This window comes from Battus philenor, unplaced genomic scaffold (genome assembly GCF_028537555.1).
Source record: "Battus philenor isolate CCGP_79_NKW_IND1 unplaced genomic scaffold, ilBatPhil1.0.hap1 SCAF_8, whole genome shotgun sequence".
Taxonomy (NCBI): Eukaryota; Metazoa; Arthropoda; class Insecta; order Lepidoptera; family Papilionidae; genus Battus; species Battus philenor.
In genome coordinates, this window is record NW_027181748.1 from 9,834,742 (window position 1) to 9,853,079 (window position 18,338).

Here is an 18,338-nt window from a genome sequence, read left to right on the forward strand (position 1 = left end):
GTTAAGCTAGGCCAGTACCGCACTGGCTTATTACGATTTATTACGATTAATAATAGTACAACGCAGATTATGTATATTAGACTGTATCTGGTCATTCACATTTTTGTATAGTTTTTGTGACTCGTTTTCATGGCGATAAGTTATTCGTTCATTTTATTATTGAAATTGCGCAAAAATAAAAAAAAACGAGGTGCGAAATTGATCAAAAGTTTACACAGTGGTTGTTTGTACTAGATGTACAAATGTTTTACAACCTACTTTAGGCTGAAGCGTAGAGTTCCTTTGTGTTAATACACTATTTAAATTAAGCAAAACAAAATTTTTGAGACATTTTTTACGATGTTAGGGTATTTTTATAACAATAATTTGATTTTCATAGCAACAATTAAGATATAGTAATTAAAATATATGCTACAGGTTTTCTTCTAGAAGGTTTAAATTAAGGTCTTAAAACCGAAAATTATAACGTTTAACGTAGTATGCTGCTATATCGCCGGTTTATAACATAAGTCAATTACGAAAACTTCCGTGACCCATAAATAAACTTTAGTTATTTTGTTCAATTATATCAGTAAACATTCGGATGATTAAATACGCAATATTATTACAAAGTGTTGTTCAAAAATAAATGATAATATGTTATTGTACACGACTTTAATGTACATTAAAAGTGGCCAATAAATACCGACAACAAAATACGATCGCCGGCATACATCTATGTAATGTATAGTTCGATGAGTCGCAATAAGGACGAACTTAATACCCGTCAGTGCTTCAACTGGATTTGATAAACTAAATAAGAATTTAACTCATTTGAACCAGTCTTGCGTGGCTTTTGAAGCGGCGCACTTGTGTATCAACTATCAAGATTACTGATAAAGTAAATTATGGTGAAAATTCATAATTTTGGGGCCGGACCGGCTAAATTACCGGAAGAAGTAAGTTAAACAAACTTTTCATTAACTTACAAACTTTTGCTTTTGTGATTTATTGTATGTTATTTAGATATACGGTATAGTGAACCACTATAAATAAACATTACTTTTTATTATAGGTTTACGAAATAATTAAAGAAGAATTGACCAATTTTCAAGGCACCGGAATTAGTTTATTGGAAACGAGTCATAGGTCTCAGACATACTTAAAATTTAATACAGAGGTCCAAAATGTCGTCCGAAGATTATTGTGAGTACAGTTGTTATTCTGTTAAATAAGTATAATTTTCAGTGTTGTATTTTTAGTTATTTTGTGATCCTTTGGTGTTAGGTAATAGAATTATAAATATTTAAATCACTTTTTAGTGTACCTACTGTTTAACATCGTTTATAGAAATAGGTACCTGATTAATGGTCCTTGCGCGTATTTTTGAAATATTCATGCATTATTTAATTGAGTGTTTTTTTTACTGTTAGATAATATACCTCTTTAAATAGTTAAGTAGAATTCAATATAAATATCATAGGTGAACTAAACTAAAGAAATTCTCTTATTATTTTATTTCATATAAACACGAAAAATGAAATCATTTTTTTAATAATGTAAAAGATTTTGTCTCTTACTTATTAATTGAAAAATTAAAGTTAAATAACAGCACGATAGCGTTGTAACACCATTATTATCAAACTACCTATTAAAAATGAAATAATTATGTTGAACGAAATATGGACAAGACACGGAATATTACGTTACATAATTTAATAAAATGCAATAAATATTAACGTTAGCTTATGAAATAATAAAAGAAGTTATTGTTAAACCATATTTGTTAAAACTGTATATAATACATGTCTGAGGAAATTTTATAACTCTTATGGCTTACATGTTCGCAATATGGTAACGAAATGTCCGATTTGCGTAAGTTTGTCACGTTATCTGAACTCGATTAGCCCTTCAACAACTAGTCTATCTAAAACTTGTTATTGTCATGTTCTAAGAGATGATAGAACTTTTAAACTAATTATAAATTACTCTTTTAGGGATGTCCCCAGTAATTATAAAATTTTGTTTTTGTCTGGCGGCGGTCAAGGTCAGTTCGCCGCTGTTCCTCTTAACTTAATATCAAGAACAGGAACTGCTGATTATGTAGTGACAGGTATGTTGTAATTTTTAATTTCTCTCTTCTGTTTTTTTTTCAAGTATAAAAAAACTTGAAACGAATAGATTGTATATCTAAGATAACTAGGTAAAGCCGCTTTTCTTTTACCAGAACACACTAAATTACCCATAGTACCACTCAAATAATGAAACAAATATTTGTTCATCTCTTAGCAGAGCCTCTTTTTAAAAATAAATGCGAGCTATCGAGAAGAACCTTTCAAGAAATTCGGTTGTTACTAATTCAACACCAATTTCACAATTTTTTTCAGTTATAAATTAATTTGTTGCGTGAAAATCAGCATGCCATAAATATCAGGCAGATTTCTGTTCTATGTAATATTTAATACAATAATAACCTTTATTAATTAGTCTTGTCTAAACATAAGCTTTAACTTTTATCGCGAATAAATTTAAAATCGCTAATTGATGATAATTAGTAATCTAATTGCAACAATGTACTGTTCAGTAAATAACTACAAGGTAGTTATGAAGAATAAATATAGGCAAATGTAAATAACATAAAAATAACATGCCTTGAAGTGGGCATCTATAGGCTCTCTTATCGAGAACTGCTGAACTGCTGAACCTATGGCCTAAAATGACGATGACGAAAATAAAAGTTGAGTTGGTTAATTGAAAGTTTAATTACATTTAGATCTCGCTCGCCTGCGATTATTAATCAATCGAATGTAAACAAAAACAGATACTAACTTAACGTTAATCATTTCTGTGAAATTAATGTTTAATGTAACGGGGCGAGTGGGACCAGGGACAAATAACATTGTAGTCCACGATTTTATAAAATCCGCCGTGCTTAATGCAAAATACTGTATCAATCTGCAAACCTAATAATGCTAACGTTCTATTATTTGTTTGATTGATTTATTATTATATAACATGGTTTCATTATTTTAACGACTAGTCTACAATTTTTTACACTTATTGGAGAGTATAACGTAAGTAGGCGATTTATATTGACAAAGCGTAACAATCTCCTACAGGCTATTAATGTCGAGGGCTGATGAAAACTGTCTACTTTAGTTACTCGTGAGTGTTTAACGTGTAAATAAAACTAAATAAAATTTATGACTTTAGTGAAAAGATGGCTTTTAATCGTCTATTTTATTGCCTTATATCTCACGATCGATACAAATACATTTCATGGTTTCCTTTGGCAATGCAAGTTAATTGTTAAGGTATTTCTTGAGTTATTTAAAGTAATGTTTAATTTATTATTAAGAACTATTTTAGGGAGCTTTTACATTGCAGATTATCCACTAAAATCGATTATTGATATATATTATCTATTATAGACATCGTAACCTTTTTTTTACATTACTATTTTTTTTAAAATTTTATTAGTATTTCTAGGTTCAAATTCCTAACATTTATAACATCATAATACATTGAAAAAAATTCGGGCCCATATTCACTGTGTAGCAATTTTAAATAATATTCTTTATAGAATTTACAAATGTGCTTTTGGTTAATTTGTAGTATTTATTAAAATTGTTAAATAGGCTCGTGGTCAGATAAAGCTGCAAAAGAGGCGAAAAAGTATGGAAAAGTCAACCTAGTCGTGCCACCGACTAACCGTTATGAGGGCATTCCAGACCAGTCTACGTGGAATCTTGATCCTAACGCGTCCTATGTACACATATGTACAAACGAAACTATTCACGGTGAGTGTTCATGTTATACAACTCAACTTTTAAATCAATGATGATTTACATTATATTCGTGCGTTCGATGACTTTACAAAGATATTTTTAGATTAGACTACAAAATTTGTGCGCAAAACTAAAGATATCTGATAAAAACTTATGCTAGTATTAATATTTTTACGTGTAAACTCTTAACGTTGAGATTCATTAAACAAAAGTAAATCTTTATTGTGCAAATGTTATGAAATTATTGTAATTTTTTTCAGGTATTGAATACAATTTTATACCAGACACAAAAGGCGTTCCTTTGGTTGCGGATATGTCATCTAATTTTATGTCTAAGAAAATCGACGTATCCAAAGTAAGGTCATTTTACAGATGTAATGTTATATATTTAATACTTAGAAAATTACTGAAATTGCATTTTATCATAATCGACCCGTATGCCATAGCCCCTTTACTTTATTTTGTGGTCAATACAAATTAATAATACCTACATATAGAAGATGTATAACACAAAGAAAGGTTACGATAGCTTATCATTTTTATCGACTGTTTCAGGTAGTATTTTTTATCAGTCGTTTACACCTGCTTACAACTAAACTTAGGTGATATAAATGTGGTTAGGTTATGAATTACGCAGTCGCAGTATTTTGTGACCGAATCTAGAGATGGCGCAGATAACAAATATTGTTTTTGAAGTTGTGTGGGGTTTTGTTGACAATATTTTCAAATCGTTTAGCCACATCGTAATAACAGTCGCAATTTTGAAAAAATCAATGAATACGCTTAAATATACAGGAAAGCATGTAAATCTAGAATGTTGATATTTCATCGTCAAAAGTATAAGTAATAATCGAAATCAATGTAAAAAATTATTTGCTATTTTAATAAAAGGTTACGGCTAAGGCTTATTATGGCATGTCAGAAAGTTTTCTAAATATTTGTTCAAGTATACTTCGTAATTTCTACGTTAATAAAAGTCTTTGAATATTTATATCGATTACCAACTATTTTCACTTATGTTGTTAAACATTTACGTTTACTATTTACCATTAAAATCAAATATTTCAGTTTGGTGTTATCTATGGCGGAGCTCAAAAGAACATTGGTACATCTGGTGTGGCGCTGGTCATAGTCAGAGAGGATCTGTTAAACAATGCTTTACCAATCTGTCCCTCAATTTTGGACTGGACTGTTACGGCTAAGAACGACTCGATACTTAACACGCCACCTATGTTCGCGTGAGTACATTTTAATACCTTCATCGTGTTGGTCTTTTTTATATAAGTAATATTATTTTAAAAACTTTATGTTTTAAATAATTAAATACAATCTTTACAGCATTTATTAACTATATATATACTAACAATTTTTCTAATTAATTTTAATTGATTATATTTTACAGTTAATAGTGTTGAAATATTTTCTTCACATTTTAGAACAACTTTTACTTGTTACTAAAGGTTTTAGTTTAAGTGAAAAGAATTTATAATTAATTTTTAAAAATCAGGATAAAATTCCCCGAGAATCATTGGTGAAAAAGTTCTGATAAATTTATTTATTTATTATCTTTTAATTAAGTAGGGGAAAATTTCTTGAAATTTTGGATTTTTCCTTTATGTTATTAGTTAGTACAAATAAAGTCGTCCTGGATAATGGTCGATAACAAATAGTGTCTAAAGGAATAATATTTGAAAGTTCCTTCTTATAAATATAATTTAAATGCATTTAAAATTTAAACTGCGCACCTTATTTTCGCATTTTTCAAAAATGTAGCCATATAAACGCGTCTTTAACATCTTTACCATTGTCTAACCACACGCTGTTTTCAAATAACAAAAGCCAATCGTGTCGCATAATTGTTTACGAAAATTTAGAAGAAAAATATTAATTATTAAAAGAGCGCTATTAATTCTCTGCCGTGCATTTAGCATATGTATAATGTTAATGTTTATGCGTTATTTGTTTAATGAATAGAAGTGGACAGATATTGTTTCTGGGAGATATTTTAACATATTATTTCATCATACATAGTAAAACTTATTTTTTTACTTTAATATGTCAATGAATTAAGACGCAGTTTCAAGTAGTCCGTAGACAACTATCAGTTACAAGTGACGATCAAGAAATTTTTCTACATGTTTCTTACTTTTTTTAGCACATAACTGAATGTTTTTATTTAAATATAAGAAGTACGGGACGTTGACCTTTTACAATATCAAATAACATTTTAATCGTGCATTACACTAAGTTGCTATTTTTATTCCGATTGAGATATCCTTCAAATCGATTTAAGGTTATCATCGTAACATACTGGTCACCTTAGTGATATTCAATCAGCCTGCATTTATCAGCGTGATTTTTACAATTGTATATATAATATAGCATGGATCCAGTAACGTCTGGAAAAGTCATCTTTGCTTGTAATAATTTTCATAGCGTTTTATTAAAAATAATTAACACTCATTACAAGTAATCTCGTAGAGAAATCCCGAGTATATGGTTAAATGAGATGGTATCAGAAATTAGGAGATTTATAGAAACACGAAAGATATTGACATTGTCTAGCGGATTGGCAATAGGCAGGCCTCATAGCGTGCAGAGCAGATGGCCATTGGGATCTTAAGGAGTAGCGGACATGGACCAGCAAGCGCTGCGTAGGACTTCCGATAGCCCGCGTTCAAGCGAGGGCGGTCTTTCCATATCGCTCCCGACCGCCCAGCAGTCCTCGCTTCCCATAACTTACACGACATCTCATTGACTACACTATACATCTGTATATATCTGTTCGGGTATATTCCCTCTTCGTGTGCGTGTCTTCGATGTAACTGGGGTACGATCAGCGTTTTTCTAGTCCGCGGACCTGCTGTTCCGTGGACTCAATTTCAATGAAGCTGTACAAAGCCTGAATCGGCTATCAGCATAACTTGAAACACACTAATGAAAAACGACGTCCGCTCACATGGAAAACAGATGACCTCGCTAGGGTCATTACAAGATGCTGGATCTTGGTCTTTTACTACTAATACAATTAGAAATCTATAGGGGAGGGGAGCGGGGGGCGAGGCATTCATAAGTGGGTATCCTATGATTGAAATGATGATGAACATTTGTTGTTTTACATAAAGTGTGTTATTATAATTTGATCTTAAAAGGAGGTGTACTTCACATGTATTAAATTGTAGTGACTCACACATTTTTTGAAAATGTATTTATTTATCAGTGTAAAGATTACAATAGAGAATGAATACAGTAAAAGTTCTTGCAAAGAATCGTGCACCTTCATTTTTGATACACAATATTAACAAATGAATTAATTTTTGATCTTTTATTATTTAATCACAGAATTTATGTAATGGGTCGAGTACTTGAATGGATTGAGAGACAGGGTGGTCTCGACAAAATGGAGGAGCTAGCAATAAAGAAGTCTTCACTAATCTACAATACGATCGAGGAGTCAAATGGTTTTTACAACGCTACAGTCGCCAAGAACGCGCGAAGCAAGATGAATATACCGTTTAGAATTGGATCTCCTGAAGGTAATGAAGCTTTGGAGAAAGAATTCTTAAAGGGAGCTGAAGCAAGAGGACTTATTCAACTGAAAGGACATAGGTGAGCGAATTTTTTAAAATATGATTACTTGTTTTTCTTGTTGCGCAGAATAGATACTGGCAACATTTTATTAAATTGCTTAAGATTAAATTAAATGTTTTGAAATATCCTCAGAGGACTAATATATATGTAAATCGTAAAGGAATTTTGAATAAAAAAGGAATGTTTTGTTTAGGCGACATCGTTACCTAGACCTGTGGTCGCCATTTTAATTTTTCTAACTTAATTGCAAATTGTTAATATTGATGACTATCTGGTAGCAATCGCCGTTTGCAATAAGATCGCGGTTCATATTTTTGCTTTAGCTTATTCTATATGATTTATTTTCTTTTCCTGTGTGTTTATATACAATAAATAATAAAAGCTTTACAACTAATTGCAGTACTTATATTATTTGTTTTATAATGTCAAATACATTGAAAATAAATGAACAGGTTTTATTGATATAGTAGTGTATAATATATACACTACTATAAAATTATCTTAAGGACGTAAATATTTTTTTTATTAATATAATTTTTTTTAACTAAATTTATGAGATAATAGTAGCAATGTAGAAAATTGAAGTAACGCAAATTAATATAAATTCTTAGCGAGGTTAGATTGCATCGTACGTGACATTACTTGTTTACGTAACTCTGCTTTCTTAGTAATTGTTTTATTTTGTGAGTAGTGGCTTCTTGAAACGGTTAAATCAAGCCACGTAAACATACCGTAATTTTTGCCATTTCGATAACCAGCTGATTGAAAACGAGGCCGGATTGAATAGCACAGGAGACGCCAACCCCCGATTATACTAGACAAAAACGTAGTTGGAATGCTTAGCGCGTTTTATCGAGTGACAGCCCAAGATGGTGAGTCAGTCGAAGCGATCTGAGAGCTCAGCGGCCTCTCAAAAAGATGAAATAGTAGCAAGTAGCGGCTTGAGCCGCAGCTTCTCCGGAAGAATTTGAGCATCGATACCTTCAAAGAGGTCTAGGCGCCTTCTGCGCCTAAAGTTATTTGGGCAGCAGTGAAAGTCCGGCTTAAAATGGTCTTAGCTGTTATTACGCCAAGGAGCGATTGTTAAGCGGGTCATTATTAATACATGTATGTTAGTATATTTACTCCTTATTGTACACGTTGTATCAAAAAGGATATGGAGTTATTATAACATGTAAAAAAGATACAAAAAAGTATAAAATGAAAAGATGTATTGACATTTTTAAAAATAAATATACTGTCGTTTAATAGGGGCATAAAAAATAGTAAAAACCAATATAAACTATAGTAGGAAACATCGAATATGATTTCTAGTAAATAGCTAGAATAAATAATACACTACAACTGGGAGAGATTGCTATGATGTACAATTTATTTACTTGTTTACATAAGAGAATCGATGTTAATGAACCGAGAGACGACACAGGCAAGACAAGACGATCAACAAATATTATTGTTATTTTATGAATACAGGATTTTTTGCGAAGTATCTTTTATGCGTTTGTCACAATATGTATTATTAATCCAGTAACATGAAAGTTGGATTAAAATCCAAAAAGTTTATATTAGAAAAAAAAAAATAATTTCTGTTCTGACGGAGACATACATAATGTTATGATGCTTTCAAAGTTATCACGCAATAAATTTAAATAGTTAAAAAATATATTAATAGATCATAGCACACTACCACTGTAACTATTAAGGTTATTTGTGAAAGCGATCCCAAAAAAATTTCCGCTGTGAGTTTTTTTCAGTTGTAAGAAAATATAGGTAAAATTACTTTGAATGTTATTTCTTTTAAATTGTATTGTTCTGGCATTCATCTCTTTATATACATATGTGTTACTATGTGTTTACGCGTTATTGTGATCCGAAGTGGTAAATAATGTAAATTTTTCTGTGCTACCGAAATCGCTGAGGGCTTAGGCGCCACAAACTTTGTCTGATAAAACTGAGAGGCTGTTATTTTTCCTCATGTTTAGAAAATGCAATAAAATTACATTTTCTAAATATGGGGCATAATTAAAATTCTTGGATTCTTGAATAATTAAAATTCTGTAATCGATTTTATAAAATACGTCTATTTTCCAGAATGGTCGGAGGTATTCGAGCATCAACGTACAACGCTGTGACAGTGGAGGAGGTGGAAACGCTTGTAAAATACATGAAAGAGTTCCTTGTACAGAATTCTAAATAGGATAACGATTCGTATTGTTATATTAAAATTTTTGTATTACTGCACAATTATTATTTTTATTGTATCAATTGCTTTATGATTCGTACCACTGTTATTAAGTTTATACTTAAATAAATGGTGCATATTTTTTTAATTTTATTTGTTTTAAACACCTTACAAAACAAGTTGACAATGACATTCGATTGTTAATACCATTAAATTACGTCACCCGTTAGACTGGTGTATTCAAATTGTGCTTTTTCGTGTAGTAAATAGCCCTTGAATTTGATAGTTTCAAACTATGATATTATCATGTGAAAAACGTTAGTGAACTAAGTCGAAACAAGACATGATGCATTTTATACGTTTTTGAGATGGATACAGATGACATAAGAATTTATTTTTACTATTAATTATGTATTTAACAAATATTACTTTTAATCACTAAATTGATAATAAATGTAATAATAATTTCATTTACTAACCTTTTTCAAAACAAGATATTTCACGTTTGGTATAAGTTCTAACATTTTTGTCGGATCTGAACTGTATATGTTATTTCCACTTATTACATGAGAATAGATTAAAATTAATAATAAAAATATAAGTTTTTAGAGTTTTCTAAATACATTTACCCATATATTTTTTTTTGCACTAAGGTAAAGTTGTCTGTTTTTGACCTTCTCTAAAAGTTGACATGGAATTATAAGGTTTCATTCTATTATTTCGTAATTGTATATACGATGGAAGATTCTGGATGCAGGCTGCTTCCTATCGTTCCTGTTGGATATCCACAAGGGAGACCTACCAGTGGAAGGCTTACTGCCGAAATTACGATGATTAAGCTTACGCAATTCTAACTAATAATTCATTTGAAATAAAAATGGCTGGTGAGAATTATTATATCAAATTTAATTACGATATATGCATTAAACGAAAAGAAATCATTTAAAATCAAGCATGTTAAACCTGAACGCACTGTCTAATATTCCCTTAATATTTTTTTTAAATAACAATATTTATATAGTTTACAAAATACAACAGGAGTTGTTAAGCAATGAATTCTTTAAGTCGAGTGTCAACTCACATAACTATTTATTTTAAGTTTATGTCTAAAAAGTTATCTACGTAAATGGGGAAATACCCGTTCATATAGATGATTAAAATAATACAAAAGTCAAATGAAAGGTTAAACGCGATATGGCGTAACAATCGCAAGTGTGTGATCACACCAGCAACAGCTGTCAATTAACAATTAGGTCAATGAGTTTTATCTGTACAACTTAAAACAATAAACATATTTGTCATTATTTATGAATATTACTTATATCTTAACGCTAGTTACAACAGGCTTATGTTTTTAAGATATTGACCTTTGTTTAATTATATCTGCGTTGTCGCAAAATTTAATTAATCATTTGATATCTTTTTGAATGGGTTTTATTTAATTTAGCTAAAAAAATTTAAATTAACTTACAACCTACTATTAATACGAAGTATGCCTAAGTTAAGAGTGAATAGGTATCTTCAAGGTAAGCATATACAATACCCGGCGATTATTATTGCACATCGACTTTTGGAAAGAGACAATCGGCTAATTTCGGCTTCGTACAGCGTTACCTCTGTCGCACGACTGACAAAACGTCAAAAAGGTCGATGAACAATATCTATCGTCGGGTACTGTACATCGTATAACACCAAGAAAGACAAAGGTCAAATGCTTTGCCTATAAATAATAAGAAAAGGTTCGGTAGCTTTCGAACCAAGCTGGGTTTCGTAAATACTATACTATAGTAAAACTCTTCTGGAACTTGCTGGTAATGTATGAGAAATCTAAAGGCAATAATCGGTGCTACATGGATATACGTGAATTTCTTTATTGTCATTGCCGTTGAAAAACTTCAATCAATTTCTGCAGGATCTTAAAGCAGCTTAATAAGTAAATTTATTTAAAACAAAATCACGTCCAAGTTCTACTGTGTCATTTAAAACTTTGCAATGCAAATTTTAACCGCTTGTTAAAATTATGGCTACGTTGATGATATCAGACAATTTCTCTTACTTCCTGTTGAAGTCGACGCCGATAGTCGTGCAAGTTGTTACATCTTCGTCGAAATGAGTTAACGGAAAGACAGTGGTTCACGAACTAAAGTCTTACAATTTATATAAAAAGAATTTTAGGTGATCTCTCTTTCGCAAATTTTTTAATATCAGTGATTTCATGATATGTTGATTACATACTGTACACAGGTAAGCAACGTGTTTAATCAATATTAAATGTCAGTTGGTTTAGTGGTAATTGTAGCTCAATGTGGAGAAAACTTCAAGGTACATAAACATTTATTATTTTAAGTTTTAATCGCGTTTATGTCGAAGGTGCGCTAGAATTATGCTTTATATGAAGCGACTGGGAATTCTAGCAAACATTCAAATTTCGTTCTCTTTAACCGTTCTGTTGTTAATTACATTTTGATATTAATAATGCTGTAAATAATAAATAAACATGTTACAAAATATTTGAACAAAAGGATAAGCTTACCAACTTCAGCAGTCGCGAAAATTAAAACAACATATAAATACATATTAATTTATTAATCTTTTGTATAAAAACGTTATTTTAACATATTCGCTAATGTGGTAATAAATTGTGATGGAGAAATAACCAACCGACAAGTCACATCACGGCGGCATCATTGAGTATTGTTATATAACAGTGAAGGTACATAGAGATACATTTAAAGTTATATTTGTAATATCTAAACGTAATTACTAAATATAAATAAAAAAGTCGATAATATTATTAAAGGAATGTACTGTTAGATATGTATACATGACGATTCTCTTCGCCCTTAAATATTAAACATTAAAATTATACATCGTTTTACGTATCTATACACTACACACAACACAAACTGATATAAAATTTAACATTATAATACAAACGGCTCACAGTTTAGTTCTAAATACATGTCTGTTGAAATTTGATCGTTTCCTAATGCACGGCGTGCAAAACTTACAACTACATGTGTGAAGACAAAAAAATATAGACTAACACAACGAAACATCTGAGGTCTATCATAAATATACAAGTCACAACATTATTATAATATTTACATTATATTCTAAATTTAATATTTCCGGAAGTTTCAATTCGATGTTTGAATCGTGGTTTTTGAATTCCCTGTTTCTGGTACGACATACAGTGTCTAAAATTCAACTTGAGCATTTTTTGACGTTTTTATTTCAGAACATCAACACATTCACTGTTTTTCGGATCATCGCGAGCTATAAATTATTGATAGAACGTAAAAATGTTTATCGACAATTTAATAAATTGAGAAAGTGCAATAAACTTCTATTTGGTGGGGCCGTAACGAACAAACAGTGACTGTGTTAATACACGTTCTATATAAAATAACTAAAACTAATAATAAAGCTAACAGAGTACAAGATTCTACAATAATATATTAAATTTCTCGCTTTACGAGAGTGACGTAAATGATTGGTCATAAATCTATACAGATATGCAATATTGTTAATTATTGCTTCAGTACAGCGGATTACATCTAATATATTAAATGATACAGTATCATGTAAGTTTGACCAGAATACGACGAAACGTTGTTCTCCGTTCCTCTTACTGACCTTCACTGTCGCTATCGCTCTTATCTGAAATTACCGAGATATATGTAATTGATGTAACAGATAATATAGAAATAGAAGATTGTAACAACTATACGGTTAAAATTCATGTTGCTATGGCAGTTTCTTTGAGTGTTTAATAACTTTTACTAGTTTTTAATGCTTTAATAACTTGCAAAATAAACTATGAATTTAAATTTATATATTGGCAACATCATTATTATCACGTCAGCTGATAGACATCCACTACAAGGCCCATCCCATAGTTGTTATAACGACCGGTCTTGTCAGCTTTGTTTTTTAAGCACTGTATCCGTGACACAGAACAAAAAAAAAAAAGAAATATTTTGTCATGCCTGAGATTGAGGCCTTTGCCATAATTAGCAAGGTTTGAATAAATAAAGTTTTTTTCTGCTATCGATTTGTTTATTATTATAACCATTTGCTGTTATTAAAAGGTTGAAATATTTTTTTTCACGATAACCAAAAACAAGTATGATAATAGTTGCCAATTGTTAATTTCAGTTACGTTACTGTTTTAAAAGCTGTGTTAATTAAGGAAAACTATCGGCTTAGCATTGTTTCTACTTGACTAAACTACTTATGTACTATTGGACAACTTCAGAGTACAGAAACAACATGCAAGAAGAAGAAAGCTATTGTCCAGTGTAAGCTGCAATAATAAGAAAATGTGCACTAATCTAAGTGCAAAAATAATACTAACCTTTCTTACCCGGGTACGCGTGCCTCTTCAGTCTGTCGTAAAGATCTTCTTTCGTACCATATATGCTGGCGTTCGACCTCGCTAAGCTGTTCATCTTTCCACTCATACCATTATGCAAGCTTTCTTTCATGTACGTTTCGTTATAGAAATTTGGCATTTCCCAACCGTCCTCCTCGTCGTCATAGTAATGAGCGTACGTTGAGTGATGTGATGGTGCAATGGACTCTGCGTACGGCGTATGAGCTCCGTAGTAGAAGTTAACTTGGGAACCGTTTTGATCGATAGCTGGCGTTAGTGTCTTCTTTGGTTCTTTCTTCTTTGTTGATCTGTAATGAATGTTTTATTAATTTTTCAGTAATCAGTTATGAAAAATTGTAAAAACAAAGATATTCGATAATATTTTTGTCGGGCTTTTACATTCTTTTATCTTTATAATTATTTTATCCTTGCTATAATTTTTGTGGTAAATAATAATTTTTAACGTATTAATTTTTTGTTAAAGTTACATGAGTATAGGAGAATGTCATTGAAATCTTAAAATATTTTTAAAATATTCTTAATAATATTTCTGTAAAAATATGTAAGAAAAATGAAGAGATTTTATAACAATTATACAGTCTATGTAAAAAGATATACATTATTAGAAATGGATGGGGGAAACTTATGTAATCCAATTGAAATTTTGCGACTAAAATGCCGACGATGACGATATGTATAGATTTCTACAACTGTCAATTCTCAAGTTATTATTGTAAGAAACATTTCGTACTACATGACAAAAGAAAGAAGTTGATTATTTTACCTGGCGCATATCATCCAAACGAGTAGCACGAGGAATATAATGAAGATGACTCCTCCGGCAACCCCACTGGCGATGTATGCGAACTCGCTCTTGTCTCGGCAGTGACGACCCGTGAATGACCCCGTGCATCGACACGAGGGGTCGCCTCTGGCGTCCTTCACACATTCGCCGCCGTTGTCGCAGTAATCCTGACATACGTCTAACGAAAAGAAATTTCATGGCAATAAATAACATGTTTTTAATTTTTTTTATTTTACGTGAAATATTTATATATATATTGTGTAAATTATCCGAAAAAATATTATGTAAAATGATCGGAAAAAAATTACGGATGCAACAAAGACTTGCTTTTTCAGATCTATAGACACATAATATTTCGAATATACATTTTAATTGTAATTTTTATATGTAAATATTCAATATCACATAACGAGGGAAGTCGCTGGATACGGGTAACGCCAGATATCGGCTGGCATGATGATGATGATGACATAATGAGATTTATATTTCATTTTTTTAAGCTATACTAAACGCAAATTAAAAAATAGGATATTTTTTGTCTATTTATTTTATTTTTCTCTTAATCTTAAATAAAATCACTTTTATTCAATAGAGTAGAATAGTTATTAAGATATATAATAATAAAAACGTTATATCGGCGTCGTATGCCTGAATAATAAGGCGGGCGTGAGATTGTGTTTATTGACATGTATAGCTAGGATAAAAAAGATACAAGAACAATTTGAGGATTAAATGCAGAATGCTACTGTTACTATATAAATTTCGAAATAGAGTTGCGAAATCCCTATCACGGTTCAACTGTGCATTTGATGTGAATCATATTTGCATATAGATGTATTGATCCCTACTGAATAAACCTTGGCATATTGTTGAGGCGATAAGCTCTCTCACTATATGTTACCAAAGATACAAGTTATTAAAAACTGTTTGATAAAATTAAGTTTTTATTACATTACATGACTGATACTATCAATAAAACAATAGTATTTTTGGCTTATTTACATGTCATCATAGATTGACAAATTTAATTAAAAAAAACAACCGTTTAGTTTTTAACCTGGTTTTCTCATCAGATCAGCATTTCGAGGCAGTATTAGCTTACTATATATGATTTTAAACAATTGACGATTCAATAGTGTGTGTGTAAATGTCTACTTCAATAAAGAAATTTTTCAACAGGTTTTTTAAGAATACACGTTGTCTTCAAAAAATATGTTTTTTTGCAAAGTGATTGTAATTGAAACTTGTGATTGGTGTCTATTATTTTGGTTATTAATGCAGTGTTTAATTTGGTTATGAAGGAGTACAGAGAAGTTCTGCAAAGCGTTTGTAAGTTTTAAGGGTAATCAAGCAAGCTTAGCCCAGGGATTACAATAATAATTGCAAAAGGGTTGGGATTAAACTGGATTTCTTCAGTATCGTTGTGGCTATATTCTTGCCGACTTCGCAGGAATTTGAGCTTCGGCTTTTAATTAAAAAATTTGGATTAAAGTTTGAATAAGATAATTGAATTTACAACTGTTATACTATCACCATGTTATGGATTTAGAATTAATATTCATTTATATATTTACGAATGTTAAAAAATGGATTTATTAAAATTTTATTCTTGTTTAAAATAAAGGTGGGAGAAAACAATATATTTATGAAATAAGGTCTTCAATTTTAGGCATTAAAGTAACCAACGATGATTTATTGGAGATGTGATGTTAGCATCGAATGTTAAGAGCCCCGTCGAGAATGTGTCGCACTCAATTTTATATCCTCAAACAGCTTAAAATAATAATCTGGCTGGCACAGTTTGCTTGCGTGTAATCCTCAAGTACATCAATCACATTTCACGGAGGAGCTCAGAAAATCTGGAGCGGATTGTAATTGTTGGCAATGTAAAAGGTAAAGGGGCTAGGGGACGGTCATCAGCTTGAACTGACACAGTTACAAAAGCATACCGTGCACAACTCTATGAAACTTTCAAAAAACAGAAAAGCCTGTAGTAAAATAATAGCGAACACTGACATGATTGGCCACGCCCCTCAATCATGGAAAAACGACAAAGACAAAGCTTCATTTCGAATTCAAATGATTTAGAAGTAGTAGTAGTGTGTTACCTGTGCATATTTCGCCAGTTCCGTTAAATCCGGGCTTGCACTGACATTTGAACTCGCTGGTTTCGGGAATCAAAAGGCAATATGCTTTCGGGTCGCAGTGCATTTCGGGGCCACTCATCTCACATGGGTTTATGCAATCCTCCTCTGACGTCTATAAACATACGGAGAAATTAATCATTAAGATAATAAAAACATGAAATTTTTATTTTAATCGAATTCACATATTTTATTACAGTAGTATCTTTTAAATTAGTAAATTTAAATTAAATATTATTCAATTATACCAATTCTACTTTTAATGTAATGGATTTGTAACATGCAACTCGATATTTATTATTTATTATTTGATGCATGCATTAACGAAAATAATACACACATCTATTGATTATGGCCTTTTATTGAAACATGCACATTTATTTAACTATAATCATGTCCGGATTTGATTAGATAAAGATGCTCTTGGCTAAAGTTTAAACATTTTTGACATTACCAATTACGTAAAGATGTTTATGTTATTTATTTGAGTAATGTATTGATAATCGAATAAATGATAAATATGGTTTGCAAATAGACATTTGTATGGTTTTCCAGAAAGGATTTCGCTGGAAGACTTCCGCGTAACGAGAAAGTTAAAGCTTAATCGTCACAGTTATCCGCTTTGGAGAAACCTTCCAACTTTGTTAACAATAGAGTCGGGAACAATCTTCAATATTGTTAATAAGTTTAGTGGGTTTTGGAAGGCAATATTTGTAGACCGCGTTGAAACTTTATCACTGACTAAAATCTTAAAAATACTTCTTTATTCTTAAACTCTCTAAAATTATCTCAAAAGTTTGATTAGAGTTTTATGATTCAAGTTTTCTTTTGTTTTCCCATTTCGTGATTATATTTTGAATACGGCCAGAAGAATAATACAGAATGGTAAAATATTTCTATTAAAAATTATAATTTTTAAAAACCGGGTTTATTGTTTACAGCTATGAACATATAATAGCTGTGAAGAGGTATATATTGTGTATTTGCTGTTAATTAATGTATGGTACACTGTATAAAAAATCAGTGGTTTCAGAAATAATTAATAACGTAATGCCGATATAAGAAAATGCGTGGTAAAAATTTGGGTTAATCGGTCCATGAAAACTTGTACAAAATAGTTTAGAGTTACAGAGTGATTAGAAATATATACAGGGACGATAAGAAATATATACAAGAACTTTAAATAATTTTACGAAATAATGTGCTAAACATTCACCTCCTTAAAGTTCTTATGTCTATGATCAAACGCACTGTGTATTCGTTAAGAATAAGCCACGTTGACAATAAAGGTAAAGGCATGATTATTAAAACCAGTGCTGTTATATTAATTACACGTTTGTTTCGCGAATTCGCAGACGAGTAGACACTGGATGCGGGTAAACTTTGTTACAGATGTTTTATTGCCGAATATTTTTTGTTCATATTATTAAATTTCCTGTGTCATTAAATATCCGGTGTTCATTATGCTATC

At 30.9% G+C, this 18,338-nt stretch overlaps 2 protein-coding genes across 3 annotated transcripts in view; one reads left to right on the forward strand and one right to left on the reverse strand.

Annotated features, from left to right (window-relative positions):
• The first annotated feature begins 655 nt into the window (after positions 1-655).
• On the forward strand, positions 656-9,688 carry LOC137931529 (probable phosphoserine aminotransferase). Its single transcript, XM_068774951.1, has 8 exons — positions 656-938; positions 1,055-1,185; positions 1,977-2,092; positions 3,618-3,779; positions 4,028-4,122; positions 4,836-5,005; positions 7,110-7,376; positions 9,450-9,688. The coding sequence occupies exons 1-8, from the start codon at positions 888-890 to the stop codon at positions 9,553-9,555; spliced, it is 1,098 nt and encodes a 365-aa protein (XP_068631052.1). The 5' UTR covers positions 656-887; the 3' UTR covers positions 9,556-9,688.
• A 2,419-nt stretch (positions 9,689-12,107) lies between these two features.
• uif (sushi, von Willebrand factor type A, EGF and pentraxin domain-containing protein uif) overlaps positions 12,108-18,338 on the reverse strand; it is a 76,197-nt gene continuing 69,966 nt past the window's right edge. For both annotated transcript variants that reach the window (XM_068775193.1, XM_068775194.1), the window contains exons 33-36: positions 16,832-16,982; positions 14,703-14,901; positions 13,901-14,226; positions 12,108-13,203 (exon numbers count right to left, since the gene is read on the reverse strand). In XM_068775193.1, coding sequence (XP_068631294.1) covers positions 13,172-13,203; positions 13,901-14,226; positions 14,703-14,901; positions 16,832-16,982 — 708 coding nt within the window. In that variant the 3' untranslated portion in view covers positions 12,108-13,171. The remainder of the gene's footprint in view (positions 13,204-13,900; positions 14,227-14,702; positions 14,902-16,831; positions 16,983-18,338) is intronic.

What these genes read in the sequence shown, in the direction of transcription:
- LOC137931529 (XM_068774951.1), top strand. Translation starts at nt 888, where the DNA reads ATGGTGAAAATTCATAATTTTGGGGCCGGACCGGCTAAATTACCGGAA. An exon ending in AATGTCGTCCGAAGATTATT is followed by an intron (nt 1,186 to 1,976) that starts GTGAGTACAGTT and finishes TTACTCTTTTAG; the next exon opens with GGATGTCCCCAGTAATTATA. An exon ending in TGCTGATTATGTAGTGACAG is followed by an intron (nt 2,093 to 3,617) that starts GTATGTTGTAAT and finishes ATTGTTAAATAG; the next exon opens with GCTCGTGGTCAGATAAAGCT.